The 16,981-nt window shown below is 44.2% G+C and overlaps 1 protein-coding gene across 1 annotated transcript in view; it reads right to left on the reverse strand.

Moving 5' to 3' along the window:
- VWA8 (von Willebrand factor A domain containing 8) overlaps positions 1–16,981 on the reverse strand; it is a 244,047-nt gene that overhangs the window by 181,653 nt on the left and 45,413 nt on the right. The window contains exons 5-9 of the mRNA XM_054163092.1: positions 15,039–15,206; positions 13,445–13,609; positions 12,046–12,095; positions 11,615–11,723; positions 6,084–6,188 (exon numbers count right to left, since the gene is read on the reverse strand). Coding sequence (XP_054019067.1) covers positions 6,084–6,188; positions 11,615–11,723; positions 12,046–12,095; positions 13,445–13,609; positions 15,039–15,206 — 597 coding nt within the window. The remainder of the gene's footprint in view (positions 1–6,083; positions 6,189–11,614; positions 11,724–12,045; positions 12,096–13,444; positions 13,610–15,038; positions 15,207–16,981) is intronic.

The following is a 16,981-nucleotide window of genomic DNA, read 5'->3' on the forward strand; positions in this document are numbered from 1 at the left end:
GCTCCAGCTGATTCTGTGAAATGAGCTACAGATGTTCTCAGTCTTCTGTTCATTAGTAAGTGGTAATATTCTTATTAAGTTAATTGCATTTTTGATAGGTCCAAAGCTGCTCATACACAAAACTGCAAACTGCTTGTACACTAAAATCCCTTAATCCGATAGCAACAAAGGAAAATCACTGTGAGCAAGCAAGAAGCTTATCTGCACCAGCAGCCTCAGCATCAAAAAAGGAAGATTTGACAGCAGCAGCAGCCCTTACACACAAAGGTATGGGTAGTCTAAAATTTCTAAGGCATATTTTGGGTGGGTCTTTTGGGGGTTTTGGTTTGAGTTTTTAGAATAGAATAGAATAGAATAGAATACAATAGAATAGAATAGAATAGAATAGAATAGACCAGGTTGGAAGAGACCTTTGAGGTCATCATGGCCAACCTATCAATGAATCCAACCCCACCTAATCAACTAAACCATGGCACCAAGCACCCCATCCAATCTCCTCCTGAACACCTCCAGTCATGGTGACTCCACCACCTCCCCGGGCTGCCCAGTCCAATGGCAAATCACTCTCTCTCTCTGTAGAACTTCTTCCTAACATCCAGCCTAAACCTCCCCTGTCACAGCCTGAGACTGTGTCCTCTTGTTCTGGTGCTGGCTGCCTGGGAGAAGAGACCAACCCCCACCTGGCTACAACCTCCCTTAAGATAGTTGTTGACAGCAATAAGGTCACCCCTGAGTCTCCTCTTCTCCAGGCTAAGCAACCCCAGCTCCCTCAGCCTCTCCTCATAGGGCTTGTGTTCCAAACCCCTCACCAAGAGGTTTCTGTAATCAGGAAAGTGCAAAGAGACTCTCTATGTGTGCAGATCATTACTAAACTTATACAACCTCAATTCATCTAACTGAATTTGTACAATCCATCACAGGTAAGCACAGAAATGCTGCTGAACTGGATAACATAGTCATTAAAGAAGCTACCACACTGACACCTGGACAGGAGAATCAAACAAAACTCTGTGTGGCTTTCAGAGTAAGACTGATCTCTTGGACACAGCTCATTCACAATTACAATAGCTAGATATGGAACTAGAGAGTGGCATTCAATGTATGTGGAACCCATTAAATATACTTCTGCCTGAGCCAGAAGCAAATTCCTCTATACAAAGTCCAAGTTGATAGCCACATAGGAAAAAATAGTTGTGGGTTGGAAGGACAATTATTGAGCACATTCAGCATTAGAAGGCTTGGAAGCTATTTGGAGAGCCAGAAGTGGGCAGCCTTGTTGCTTCACACTCAAGAAGAAAGAAAACAGACCAGCCACCAAAAACAAGGGAAGTGGTTTGGCAGTCCATGATCATCAGGCCACATTCTGCATGCCTAGAAACACATGAGAAAAGACAAACTGCAAAATTTAGGGAAGAGGAAGAAGAGGAATTCTGACCACTTGGTAGGGTCTAATGATCGGTAACGCCTCAATATGGAAACTGCAAAGAATACACAGGTGATCCAGCAGGTCAAAGCAACAGCTTCAGTGAGATGCATTTGCAGGTAACCACTATGCTGAACCCACAAGAGACATAAGCTAATCAAAAACACATCCATAGACAACTGATGCTTCTGGGCCCCTCAGTTTAGCAAAGATGTTGAGTTGCTGGAAGTTGTCCTGATAAGGGCAACAAAGCTGGGGAGGGGTTTGGAACACAAGATCTATGAGGAGAGGCTGAGGGAGCTGGGGTTGCTTAGCCTGGAGAAGAGGAGGCTCAGGGGAGACCTTCTTGCTCTCTACAACTACCTGAAGGAAGGTTGTAGACAGGCAGATGTTGGTCCCTTCTACCAGGCAGCCAGTACCAGAACAAGAGGACACAGTCTCAGGCTGTGCCAGGGGAGGTTTAGGCTGGAGGTTAGGAGGAAGTTTTACACAGAGAGAGTGATTGTCCATTGGAATGGGCTGCCTGAGGAGGTGGTGGAGTCACCATCACTGGAGGTCTTCAGGAGGAGACTTGATAGGGTGCTTGGTTGCATGGTTTAGTTGGCTGGGTGGTGTTGGATGATGGGTTGGACACAATGATCTTGAAGGTCTCTTCCAGCCTGGTTTATTCTATTCTATTCTATTCTATTCTATGAACTCTCCATGTCCACATCTTACAGCTTGAACAGATTTTCACTTTATTTTTGCCACCATGTTTCACGTATGCATCTGACATCAAAATAATCTGTCACATCAAAATTTCATGCAAGTACAGAATAATCTGAAAGGCCAGAACTCAAACTTGAGTCATATTTTCCTTCACAAGATCTTTAAGAACTGGTACAGAAATTCCTAAATTTGCCAAAGTGCAGAAACTTCAAGCAGGGGAACAAAAAAGGCACAGTGTTGTCAAGTTTTTGGTACTTGACAAAAAGTGCCTTGCCTTTTCTCATGTGTTTCTAGGCATGCAGAATGTGGCCTGATGATTATGCACTGTCCTGTCCGCTGCAAGCTGCTGAGCTAATGAATGTTGCAAATTGTAGTCCCTGCACAAATGCACTGTATGGTAAGTAACTCTCATGATCACTGCTGATGCTGGGTTAGTGTGCAATCCATACATGCTCTAACATGAAAAGCCATGTTTGTATCAGACAAAGAACTTGGTTGTAGAATGAAGCCTAAGACAAGTTGTAACTCCTGCTAGATCCACTCAGCAACAGATCTGCATTTCAAAGCATCTTTACACCAAGATTAGCACTGTAATGAACTACTCCCATTCACAGGAGAGGTAGAAATCAGTATTTCATGTCAATTCATTATTGAGAATAAGAATGACAAAGAATACCTAGGTCTTGGTGGAGTCTCAGTGAGATGGTTTAGTGGATTAGATAGTGGTGGACAATAGGTTGGACTCGATGATCTCAAAGGTCTTTTCCAACATGGTTCATTCTATTCTATTCTATTCTATTCTACTCCATTCTATTCTACTCCATTCTATTCTACTCCATTCTATTCTATTCCATTCCATTCCATTCCATTCCATTCCATTCCATTCCATTCCATTCCATTCCACTGGAGATGCATATGGCAAAGATTTACCTCTGTTGAAGATGTTTGGGAAGACAGTGCCTAGAGAACATGATTTCTTCAAGAAGTATGCACAGGGTCTAACAACTGCTAAAACTAGAAGTTCAGCCTAACCAGCAGCTACCTCATTTCCCAGCTCTGACTGATGACTGGAAGGGAAGACATCCAGACATTAAGGTACCTTATCAGCTACTGCTTCCCCATATCTGTCTCCAAGTATGAAATTTGGGATTATTCTCTTTAAATTCTCTTTAGGGCAACGAAGCTGGGGAGAGGCCTCAAGTACAAGCACTACAAGGAGAGGCTGAAGGAGCTAGGGTTGCTTAGCCTGGAGAAGAGCAGGGTCAGGGGAGACCTTATTGCTCTCTACAACTACCTGAAGGGAGGTTGTAGCCAGGTGGAGGTTGGTCTCTTCTCCCAGGCAACCACCAACAGAACCAGAGGACACAGTCTCAAGCTGTGCCAGGGGAGGTTTAGGCTGGATGTTAGGAAGAAGTTCTTCACAGAAAGACTGATTGGCCATTAGAATGTGCTGCCCAGGGAGGTGGTAGAGTCACCATCACTGGAAGTGCTTAGGAAGAGACTGGATGGGGTGCTTGGTACCATGGTTTAGTTGATTAGATAGTGTTGGATGATAGGTTGGACTTGGTGATCTCGAAGGTCTTTTCCAACCTGCTTAATTCTATTCTATTCTATTCTATTCTATTCTATTCCATTCCATTCCATTCTGACTCACATGAATTAACCAGTCAATTCCAGTACACTTCCAGCATTTATTTTTCAACTGTCAATACCTCCCAGTTCAGTATAGAATCACAGAAGCAATAAGGTTTGAAAAGACCTCAAAGCTCACCAAGTCCACTATATTCTGTTACACAGAGAAGTACTTGGTGGCAAATATTAGCTGGACACTCTCTGGAACTCTGAGGAAGGTAGAGCAAGAAATCACCTTGCTTCTGCTAGACTCCTCTCCCTCACATTTTTTGCAGAATGGAAAAAAATAATTTCTTATCCATATTTAATACAGTTCTGATGCTGCCATTACTGTAATAGAATTATAAACAGAAGTTCCTCAGTACAGCCAGTTATTTTCTTTACTTCTTAAGGTTCATTGCCTAACAAGATTCGCTGTGTGCAAAGAGAGTAAAATTCCAAACAAGATTAGATGTGCTTGTTAACATAATACAACACATTTGTATAAGTGGGGATGAGGAAGAGGATCAAAATAAAAGGAAAGGAAAATTAACACAGGAAAATGCAAATGACAGGAAGATTTTTAGAAGCAGACCATCACTGAGAAAGGAGATTTATTTAATAGTCAAATCAACCTCTCTTACACAGGAAGCAAAAGCATGCACCACAGATAAAATTAAAGCCATGGAGACTAGCGGAAGCTGATGGCACTAAACCTAAGAGATGTTCACCATCCCCAGCCAAGAGGAGAAACAAAAAGGATACAAAGGATTTCAACTACAAGCACAGCAAGACCAGAAGTGGCTGCTACTGCTCTGCTGAAAGGCAGAAGTCTGTATTTCCAGAGAGAAATAACACTGGAGAGCAGTGAAGGGGAAAAGGACCTGGGGGCCCTAGTGGAGAGAAGGTTGACCATGAAGCCAGCAATGTGCTCATGTCCAAGAAGGCCAATGGCATTCTGGGGTGTATTAGAAGGGGTGTGGTTAGTAGGTCCAGAGAGGTTCTCCTCCTCCTCTACTCTGCCCTGGTGAGACTGCATCTGGAATTTTGTGTCCAGTTCTGGGCTCCTCAGTTCAGGAAGGACAGGGAACTGCTTGAAAGAGTTCAGCACAGAACCACAAAAATGATTAAGGGGGTTGAACATCTTCCTTACGAGGAGAGACTGAGGGAGCTGGGGCTCTTTAGCTTGGAGAAGAGGAGACTAAGGAGTGACCTCATTCATGTTTATAAATATGTAAAGGATGAGTGCCAAGAAAATGGAATCAGGCTATTCTTGGTGATGCCCAATGACAGGACAAGGGGCAGTGGGTGGAAGTCCAGGCATAGGAAGTTCCATGGAAACATCAGGAAAAATGACAGAACACTGGAACAGGCTGCCCTGGGGGGTTGTGGAGTCTCCTTCTCTGGAGATACTCAAGACTCACCTGGATGTGTTCCTGTGTGATCAAGTATAGGTGATCCTGCTCTGGCAAAGAAGTTGGACTAGATGATCTTTTCACAGTATCACAGTATAACTAAGGTTGGAAGAGACCTCGAGGATCATCGAGACCAACCTGTCTCCACAGACCTCATGACTAGTCCTAGTTTTGAGGTCCCTTCCAAGCCCTTGCATCTGTGATACTGTGAACTTGAATCACCCTGACAAGCAGTGGAAGAGCATGACAGTGTGACACAATCTAGATAACTGAGGCTGCCCAGGGGAACATCTCAATACAGGCCCTATGCTCACTAGGCAGGGGTGATGCACAGACAGCTCCTGCTATGCACAAACAAGGCACAATTGATTGTGGATGTGGCAATCAACAACAGCCTTGGCAACCATGAAATACTGCAGCTCAAAATCCTGAGGAGTCATCATGAAGGCAAAAAACATCAGCCACAGACCCTGGATTTCAGGCCAGACTGGCTTACTCAGAGAAGAGTGAGAAGCTGGACCTCACAAGAGACAGCTTTGAAGGTTCATGAAAGGTAGCAGGTCATTCAGGACAACCTCATTCAAATGCAAGGACTATCCATCCCAAAACTCGGAAAGGCAACTAGGAGGCCAGCCTGGTTAAACACACAATACAGGACTGAGAGTTTTTCTGTAGTCCTGAAATGAGGTCTAAGGATTCTGAGGAATTAGGAGGTTTCATCTTTCACTATATAGAAATCTACCAGCTTATGACATTTGTTGTGGGGTTCTCTTTTAACTCCTGTTTTAGCATCAGCAATAATGAAGCCTTTTTGTTTATTTCAAATTTCTTTTTCTTACAAAAGTACTGAAGTAACATTAGTCCAAAAAACCACATCTCATAGTCCATTGCTCCATGTAAGTACAATATATGTCTGCAATACTCACTTTTAATACATCTTTGACTGCTGTTCTTCCTTCCTTTCCCAGGAAAACATCATAGGGGTAGAGCCGGTCAATGACACTCTGGACTGACATCATGGGAAAGGAATCCTAATTCAAATCAAAAACCACACATTAAGAAAACAAGTCTGTGAGGGCAATATGCAAATCATATTCTACTTTACATTATAGAATAGAATAGAATAGAATAGAATAGAATAGAATAGAGTAGAATAGACCAGGTTGGAAGAGACCTTCAAGATCATCGTGTCCAACCTATCATCCGACACCACCTAATCAACTAAACCATGCAACCAAGCACCCTATCAAGTCTCCTCCTGAACACCTCCAATGATGGTGACTCCACAACCTCCTCAGGCAGCCCATTCCAATGGGCAATCACTCTCTCTGTGTGTAACTTCCTCCTAACCTCTAGCCTAAACCTCCCCTGGCACAGCCTGAGACTGTGTCCTCTTGTTCTGGTGCTGGTTGCCTGGGAGAAGACACCAACCTCTGCCTGTCTACAACCTCCCTTCAGGTAGTTGTAGAGAGCAATAAGGTCACCCCTGAGTCTCCTCTTCTCCAGGCTAAGCAACCCCAGCTCCCTCAGTCTCTCCTCATAGGGCTTGTGCTCCATACAAATCAGATTCTGTTCCATTGGAGAGAATAGAATAAGAATAGAATAGAATAAGAATAGAATATAATTAGAATAGAATTAGAATAGAATAGAAAATAGAATATAATAGAATTAGAATAGAATAGAATACGAGTAAGAATATAATAGAATACAATTAACCAGGTTGGAAAACACCTGAGAGATCATCAAGTCCAACCTATCACCCAACACCATCTTATCAACTAAACCATGGTACCAAGTGGCCCACCCAGTCCCCTCTTAAACACCTCCAGTGATAGTGACTCCGCCACCTCCCAAAGGTCCTTTCCAACCTGGTTAATTCTATTCTATAGACAGGACATTACAAATACAGTAAAGGGCTCCCTGATCTCTTAAGCAGCACATTTACTGCAGTGCTTGAAATGTTGGGGGATTTTTTTACTGATTTCCATCCCTCTCCCCCACCATGGAACATTATAAACAGTATTACTGATTATAAGTATGAACTGAATTATACATTTCATAAAATATGCATCTCCTGATTTCGTTTCTAAGTAACTCTTCTTTCAGTTGGGTGCCTACGTAAATCCAAGTGGATAACTGAAAATCAGTTGATTTTATTTGAATTATATTATTTACTGCGAAGTAGGCTTAGAATAGAATAAAATAGAATAAACCAGGTTGGAAGAAATCTTTGAGATCATCGCATCCAACCTATCACCCAACACCACCTAATCAACTAAACCATGGCACCAAGCACCATATCAAGTCTCCTCCTGAACACCTACAGTGATGGTGACTCCACCACCTCCCTGGGCAGCACATTCTAATGGCCAATCACTCTTTCTGGGAAGAACTTCTTCCTAACATCCAGCCTAAACCTTCCCTGGTGCAGCTTGAGACTGTGTCCTCTTGTTCTGGTGTTGGTTGCCTGGGAGAAGAGACCAACCCCCACCTGGCTACAACCTCCCTTCAGGGAGCTGTAGACAGCAAGAAGGTCCCCCCTTGGGCAGCACATTCCAAAGCTAACAACTCTCTCTGTGAAGAACTTTCTCCTCACCTCCAGACAGCAAGAAGGTCTCCCCTGAGCCTCCTCTTCTCCAGGCTAAGCAACCCCAGCTCCCTCAGCCTCTCCTCACAGGGCTGTGCTCCAAACCCCTCCCCAGCTTTGTTGCCCTTCTCTGGACACCTTCCAGCAACTCAACATCTTTCCTAAACTGAGGGGCCCAGGACTGGACACAGGACTCAAGGTGTGGCCTAACCAGTGCTGAGTCCAGGGGCAGAATGACTTCCCTGCTCCTGCTGGCCACACTGTTCCTGTGTGGCCAGGAATTTATAACACACAACCTTTTTTTTTGTCCACATTATCTCAAATTAATACTAATTACAATGGTGTGTATGAAACCAGCCTCTTTAGAACAGCACTCTGTAAGAAGTTCTCCCTTTCAGCAGGCAGGAGTTTTCAGCCTAAGAAATACATTCTGAGACTGAGTGAATCCAGGATAGAATGAGCTAGTCAAGGCAGTGCATCTCCTCCACACTTTTAAACAGCTAAGGTAACTGAATTTCAAGTAGGGGATGGCAGTGACCCAGCATATGAAGGAAAAATGCTGCAGCTGGAATCACTGAGAACAATCAGCTTAAAGAAACCAAGTGATTGAAACTAATTCTAGAATAAACAGTTCATACCTACCTAAAAACGATACTGCCATACAATGAGAGCACTTCACCTTCTCTGACACAGACCAAAATGCTTCCTTCATTCCATAGTTTAGATAATAGCTGAGGACTCATTTTCATTACTCAGAAAGCCATCTGGCATCAATTTAAAAATAATGTTTCCATACAGGACTCAAAGGATAAAAAGTTGCAATTTCTTTTCAAACCCAACATGGACTTCTTGCCCAAACACTGCTTCATTTCTCTGAACTTGCATCTTAATCACTTCTCAACATCTGATGTAGCACCAGCAAGGATCTGCAAGTATCCAGCAGTGCTGAGGGAACTGAGCACTACAGTAACACAACTAATTGGCATGTTTTAATGTGTATAATCAAATAAAATATGAAGTAATCTGCCACCAAGCAGTACCATAGGTAAAGTCATAGAATAGAATAGAATAGAATAGAATAGAATAGAATAGAATAGAATAGAATAGAATAGAATAGAATAGAATAGAATAGAATAGAATAGAATTAACCAGGTTGGAAGAGACCTTCGAGATCATCATGTCCAACCTATCATCCAACAGAACAAACCAGGTTGGAAGAGACCTTCAAGATCATCGTGTTGGACAGGATGATCTTGAAGGTCTCTTCCAACCTGGTCTATTCTATTCCATTCTATTCTATTCCTTTGAGGAACTGTAAAATTCTATAAAGAATTTTTTAAAGAAGAAATATTTTATTTGCTTAAATCACTGAAAAAGAGAAGGGTTTCTTAAACCAAAGGGGAACAAAAGGGAACAAAAAACCAATGTGTGAAACAAACACCTGACAAAGGTAGCTCAGTGCAGACAGGGCTGAAATACTGCCTGTTCTGGAGATCTGTGTTGTCTAGACAGGGCAAGTGGCTTTTAAGTTTGGGTTTTGGTTTTTTTATTCTGTGTTCTAACAAAATCTCAAAAGCCTATAGAATACATAGAATAAACCAGGTTGGAAGAGACCTTCAACATCATCGTGTCCAACCTATCAACCAATCCAACCCCACCTAAACAACTAAGCCATGGCACCAAGCACCCCATCAAGTCTCCTCCTGAGCACCTCCAATGATGGTGACTCCACCACCTCCCCGGGCAGCCCATTCCAATGGGCAATCACTCTCTCTGTATAGAACTGATTGTCTTACACTGCCTGGTTGTCTTGTTACTTATTCTGATCCAAACTACTCTTAGTTTGTTGGTTTTGTTTGGTTTTAAACCAGCCATCACCAGCAAAAACAACAATGAAACAAAGCAAACATTAAATGTTACAGTATCACAGTATCACTGAGGTTCAAAGAGACCTCCAGGATCATCAAGTCCAACCTGTCACCACAGACCTCATGACTAGACCATGGCACCAAGTGCCACGTCCAATTCCCTCTTGAACCCCTCCAGGGATGGTGACTCCACCATCTCCCTGGGCAGCACATTCCAATGGCAAATGACTCTCTCAGTGAAGAACTTTCTCCTCACCTCGAGCCTAAACTTCCCCTGGCACAGCTTGAGACTGTGTCCTCTTGTTCTGGTGCTGGTTGCCTGGGAGAAGAGACCAACCCCCACCTGGCTACAACCTTCCTTCAGGTAGTTGTAGAGAGCAAGAAGGTCACCCCTGAGTCTCCTCCTCTCCAGGTTAAGCAACCCCAGCTCCCTCAGCCTCTCCTCATAGGGCTTGTGCTCCAAGCCCCTCACCAACTTTGTTGCCCTTCTCTGGGCACACTCCAGCAACTCAACATCCTTCCTAAACTGAGGGGCCCAGAACTGGACACAGGACTCAAGGTGTGGCCTAACCAGTGCAGTGTACAGGGGCACAATGACCTCCCTGCTCCTGCTGGCCACACTGTTCTTCATGCAGGCCAGGATGCCATTGGCCCTCTTGGCTGCCTGGGCACACTTCAGGCTCATGTTCAGCCTACCATCAACCAGCACCCCCAAGTCCCTCTCTGCCTGGCTGCTCTCCAGCCACCCTGACCCCAGCCTGTAGCTCTGCATGGGGTTGCTGTGGCCAATGTGCAGAACCCGGCACCTGGATGTGTTCAATCTCATGCCCTTGGACTCTGCCCATCTGTCCAGTCTGTCGAGGTCCCTCTGCAGAGCCTCTCTACCCTCCAGCAGATCAACTCCTGCCCCCAGCCTGGTGCCACCCTTCCACCCCTTCTTGCACATGAGGCACAGCAGAGAATTATCCTGCATCCTTTCTACAGACATCTGCAACTTGGAGAGTCTGAGAAGCTGTCCTGGTGTCTTACACTCCTGGGTTGCCTACATCTTCATGCATGTAAAAAGGTTCCTTCCAATCCCCCTCTCTCTTTACAAAGATGTCATGTACCTGACTTCCTTCAGGAGGTACCTCCTAGCTTTACTGGGACTTTTTACCATGTAATTATAAAGTCTAAGAGGCAAAAGCAAAGCAGAAAGACTGCCACAGCTTTTAGTCCTGACCTGCCTGATCTAGCATGGTGAACTCAGCAAGTGCACAGTGGTTTTTATTTCCCTATGGACTGCATCTGTCAGGAAGTATTCCATCTTAAAGCTTCCTCAACCTGCATCTTCAGGTAACCTTTTGCTATGTTTATTCTAAACCTTACCAGCCAATCCAAAGACCTATTGTAGGCTTCATCTCATACAACTTAACTGCCTCTACACCCTCATTTCAATAGTTGCTTTGAGTCCTTTCCCTGTAATACAATCAATCAGGTTTACAGAATACAGAATTAACCAGGTTGGAAAAAACCTTCAAGATCATTGGGCCCAACCTATCACCCAACACCATCTAATCAACTAAACCATGGCACAAAGTGCCTCATCCAGTCTCCTCTTAAACACCTTCAGGGATGGTGACTCCACCACCTCCCTGGGCAGCCCATTTCAATGGGCAATCACTCATCCAGTGAAGAGTTTCTTCCTAACATCCAGCCCAAACCTCCCCTGGTGCAGCTTGAGACTGTGTCCTCTTGTTCTGCTGCTGGTTGCCTGGGAGAAGAGACCAACCCCCACCTGGCTACAACCTCCCTTCAGGTAGTTGTAGAGAGCAAGAAGGTCTCCCCAGAGCCTCCTCTTCTGCAAGGCTAAACAACCCCAGCTCCCTCAGCCTCTCCTCAGAGGGCTTGTGCTCTCCTCACAGATGTCCATGTTAATTTTCTTCTAGAAACAGCAATAAACCAAATCTAATTTTGAGACTTTCAGGCACAGAAGTATCTCAGCACGTGTGCATGCACATACCAAAATCTGAACAGCAGCTGATAAGTTGTCTAAAGGAAAATCTGGAAGTCCCAAAGTGGAGGATTCTTGCGAGCAGAGAGTCGTGGCAAAAGACAGGAGCTGCGAAATTCTGCAGAAGAGAAAGCAATACAGAGTTTTACAGATGCCAAATGTATTTAAAACACTGAAGCCTAACAAGTTACATCATGCTGACACTATTTCTGAGCACAAGCAAGCACGGTGTGATTGAAGCCTAAAGCGTTCAGGTTTCACGACATGAAGGCTGCACACAAAGAGCTGTGTGAGCAGACACCCACACAGATTAGAAAAGGCCCATCTCTTCATTTCTTGTCTCTGTGCAGAGATAGAAGCCCCAAAAATAGCAAGGAATCCTGAAAGGACAGCACTTTTCTTCATTCATGCCATTTTGATCTTTAATTATGAAAAGCTACCTCTCTGTGGAAATGTTTGATCCAACTGAGTACAAGAGCTGAAGATGGTCCTGAAAATAGAACAGAAAAATTGCAAATTAATGTTGGGATCATACTGTGGGTCACAGTTCAGGATGCAGAAGGCATTTCCTAATCCTCCCTCTAATTTAGACTCACTCCTTGACAACTGATTTTACCTGTTTTTAGAAGAATCATAGAATCAACAAGGTTTGAAAAGACCTCAAAGATCATCAAGTCCAACCTGTCACCCCAGACCTCATCTTTCTCACAGGGTTATGTTGTTGTACAGGTTGTTTTTCTGCAGCATTCCTTTACAACTCCTAAGCATCCTTTTCATGAATTTATTAGGCACCACCAGGAAAAATAACCTTTAAAGTAAATTTACTACTCAAGGCTATTTTTCAGAATCATAGAAACAATAAGGTTGGAAAACACCTCAAAGATCATCAAGTCCAGCCTGTTACCCAGCACCTCAGGACTACTAAACCATGGCACCAAGTGCCATGTCCAACCCCGTCTTGAACACCTTCAGGGACCACCACCTCCTTGGGCAGCACATTCCAAAGCTAACAGCTCTCTCTGTGAAGAACTTTCTCCTCACCTCCAGACAGCAAGAAGGTCTCCCCTGAGCCTCCTCTTCTCCAGACTAAAGAACCCCAGCACCCTCAGCCCCTCCTCAGAGGGCTTATGCTCAATGCCTCTCCCCAGCCTCGTTGCCCTTTTCTGGACACATTCAAGTGTCTATGTGTCCTCCTTAAATTGAGCGGCCCAGAACTGGACACAGGACTGAAGGTGTGGCCTAACCAGTGCTGACTATAGGGGCACAATGACTTCCCTGCTCCTGCTGGCCACACTATTGCTGATGCAGGCCAGGATGTCATTGGCTTTCTTGGCCAACTGTGCACACTGATGGCTCACGTTCAGCGTACTATTAACCAGTAACCCTAGGTCCCTTTCTGTTTGGCTGCTCTCCAGCCACTCCAACCCCAGCCTGAGGACGAAGCTAAGAAGTCACCTCACTAATGTTTATAAATATGTAAAGGGTGAGTGCCAAGTCAGGCTGTTCTCAGTGATGCCCAAATACAGGACAAGGGGCAATGGGTGGAAGTCCAGGCAGAGGAAGTTCCATGGAAATATGAGAAAAAACTTTTTTCACTGTGAGGGTGACAAAACACTGGAACAGGCTGCCCAGGGGGATTGTGGAGTCTCCCTTTCTGGAGATACTCAAAACCTGCCTGGATGCATTTCTGTGTGACGTGGTATAGGTGATCCTGCTCTGGCAAGGGGATTCGACTAGATGATCTTTCAAGTTCCCTTCCATCCCCTAACGTTCTGTGATTCTATGAAATAAGCTCTACTCAGTAGAGATGATCCCAAACTCCTCTGCTAGGACACTTACCTTAAAGGGCAGATGATAAACATCTCTAGCTTGAAAGCGAGAGCGAAGGGGTGGATCCAAAGGGTTGCCAGAATATTTAGGCACGGGGAGGCCCAGCGCTATCACGCGGAAATCTTCACTAACCCGAACGATCTTCCAAGCATCCAATTCGGATTTTGTGTGATCCTGAATTCATTAAAAGAAAGCACAAGGCAAAAAAAATAAATGACATCACTCAAAACTCAATCAAAGCTAAGCTGCAGATTGACTAACAGCCCTGCTTCTTCAATATCACAGTATCACCAGGGTTGGAAGAGACCTCAAAGATCATCGAGTCCAACCTGTCACCACAGACCTCATGACTAGACCATGGCACCAAGTGCCACGTCCAATCCCCTCTTGAACACCTCCAGGGATGGTGACTCCACCACCTCCCTGGGCAGCACATTCCAATGGCCAACAACTCTCTCAGTGACTCCTCACCTCGAGCCTAAACCTCCCCTGGTGCAGCTTGAGACTGTGTCCTCTTGTTCTGGTGCTGGTTGCTAGAGAGAAGAGACCAACCCCTTCCTGGCTATAACCACCCTTCAGGTAGTTGTAGAGAGCATCTTTCATTCAGCATTGAACTAGTCAAATTTGTGGATGGCAAAAGCTAATTCTTTCCAAAATTACTGCAGATGGAATACCTGATTAGACAGCTTTCAGGCCTGGAGCAATTTGACTGGAAACTCCACAGACCATCAAAGCTCAAAAAGGTATAATTGCAATATGATTTTCACAATGATCAGAAAATAGACCACATTAGACAGGGTTACCATGAGCAAGGCAGGTTTTATTCTGTGGTTTTTTTCCACTCTTGCAACTGTAAAGGAGACTACAACCTGCATTTTAAAAAGCTTCATTTACAAATTATGCTTTATTATGAACAATAATACAGAACTATGAGGAGAGACTGAGGGAGCTGGGGTTGCTTAGCCTGGAGAAGAGGAGGCTCAGAGGAGACCTTCTTGCTCTCTACAACTACCTGAAGGGAGGTTGTAGACAGGCGGGGCTTGGTCTCTTCTGTCAGGAAACCAGCACCAGAACAAGAGGACACAGTCTCAAGCTGCACCAGGGGAAGTTTAGGCTGGAGGTGAGGAGAAAGTTCTTCACAGAGAGAGTTGTTAGCCATTGCAATGTGTTGCCCAGGGAGGTGGTGGAGTCACCATCCCTGGAGGTGTTCAAGAGGGGATTGGACGTGGCACCAGGTGCCATGGTTTAGTCATAAGGTCTGTGGTGATGGCCTGGTCTTGATGATCTTTGAGGTCTCTTCCAACCTTGGTGATTCTGTGATTCTACTTGCTTTTTTATGCTGGTTATTAGCCATTGGAATGTGCTGCCCAGGGAGGTGGTGGAGTCACCACCCCTGGAGGTGTTCAAAAAGGGACTGGGTGTGGCACTTGAAGCCATGGTTTAGTTAGTCATGAGGTGTTGGTTGGACTTGATGATCTCTGAGGTCTTTTTCAACCTTGTTAATTCTATGAAACTTTGGTGAGATTATTCCAGCAAAACCAAATAAGGAGGGGGGAAAAAAAAAACAAACAACAAATAAAATACCCAAAGAGCATTTCCACACCTGCAGAAGTTTGTCATAGCGCTCTGCAGACATGAGAAAGCGACCATCCTCAAGCTGCATTTCCCTGTTCTCCAGCAAGTTGTTTAACACGGGCAGGACGTTCCGCTCGGCCTTCTCCAAACCTTCCAGCACAAGGATTCTGCCTTCAGTGGCTGCACGAACTGCACACTTGAAAAAAACAACAGACACACTAAATAAATAAATAAATAACTCACATCTCATTATATCCCACTGAAAAAGAACCTCCAGGTGATGCCCAAAATATTCTTTCTTTCTGTAAGAATCAGTATGATTCACATCAGTGGTGGTAACCCCATGCAGAGCTACAGGCTGGGGTCAGAGTGGCTGGAGAGCGGCCAAACAGAGAGGGACCTGGGGGTGTTGATTGAAAGCTGCCTAAACATGAGCCAGCAGTGTGCCCAGGTGGCCAAGAAGGCCAATGGCATCCTGGCCTGCATTAGGAATAGTGTGGCCAGCAGGAGCAGGGAAGTCATTGTGCCCAACCAACCAACCCCTTCCTGGCTACACCCACCTTTCAGGTAGTTGTAGAGGGCAATGAGGTCACCCCTGAGCCTCCTCTTCTCCAGGCTAAACAACCCCAGCTCCCTCAGCCTCTCCTCATAGGGCTTGTGCTCAAGGCCTCTCCCCAGCCTTGTTGCCCTTCTCTGGACACGTTCAAGAGTCTCGATGTCCTTCTTAAACCGAGGGGCCCAGAACTGGACACAGGACTCTATTCTCTTCTATTCTATTCTATTCTATTCTATTCTATTCTATTCTATTCTAGCCTAGCCTAGCCTAGCCTAGCCTAGCCTAGCCTAGCCTAGCCTAGCCTAGCCTATTCTATTCCATTCTATATTTTCCTTTACTAGTTGTTTATACCCCTCTGTTCATTTGATTGCATAATGGAGCCAAAAATGTAAAGCTGAACTCTGGTGCTGGTAATTTTACCTAACATCCTTGCAGTAAATGACATTCACTCAGGCAAATTAACTACACTTCATAGCTAATATTCACAATTACTGTTCCATAAAAGACTCTGAAATTCAAAGCATTTTTGTCTACCTCCAACGTGCAGAAGTTAAATCAGGTAATAATGTGGCAGGTTTGGGCAGAGGCAACATTTAGAGGCACAAGAGTCTTCCTTTACATTCGTATTATATTGTAATACAGTTTGAGACAGGAGCAGAGTTGCAAAGGGGGAACAAATGAAATCTCTTTCCCAGTATGTCTCCTATAAACTTCTACAAGTGAATGTGTCATCTAATGAGAGATGATGAATCTACCAGATGTCAAAAATTGGGACAGGAAGAAAGAAGGAAGATATGAGAAAGAATAATTACCAGGATACCAAAATAACGTAGGGGGGAAAAAATGCCTAATGAAACCTGCCTATGAACAGTTCAGCACAGCAAATGAATTACTGCATGGTACAAAGCATACAACAGGATCAGAAATCCATCTAAGAAGACACTACATGGTAACACTGACTAATCTGGATGTTTCTTATGCACAATATAGAGGCATAAATGACTACAGGCAAATTAGTCATAGCATAAACTTTTCACATCATTATTAAGATGGTGTCTAATCTGGATTCAAACAGTCATTGCTTTAAAAAAAAGGCACTCAGACCCTGGTACACATCCCCAGAACAAGTTCTCTGCACTGAAAGACATTCTATATAACATTTTCATGTCTAGCTTCATAATCAGTATCTCAGGAAACAGGAAGACTCCCATTAAACATGCAATAATCCTTATATTATTTCTCTCCCACTGATTCTTTCAAGTAAAGCAATCAGTATATATATATTTTTTCATTAATTCAGGAAATCTATGAACAAGCAATATGAAATTCCTCTCTACTCATCCCAAAAAGTTTGTACAAAGGACAAATGTTGCACTAACATTTTGCTCTAGAAAGTTCAAGTCAAAAATCTGCTT

Source organism: Dryobates pubescens, chromosome 7, assembly GCF_014839835.1.
Source record: "Dryobates pubescens isolate bDryPub1 chromosome 7, bDryPub1.pri, whole genome shotgun sequence".
Lineage (NCBI taxonomy): Eukaryota > Metazoa > Chordata > Aves > Piciformes > Picidae > Dryobates > Dryobates pubescens.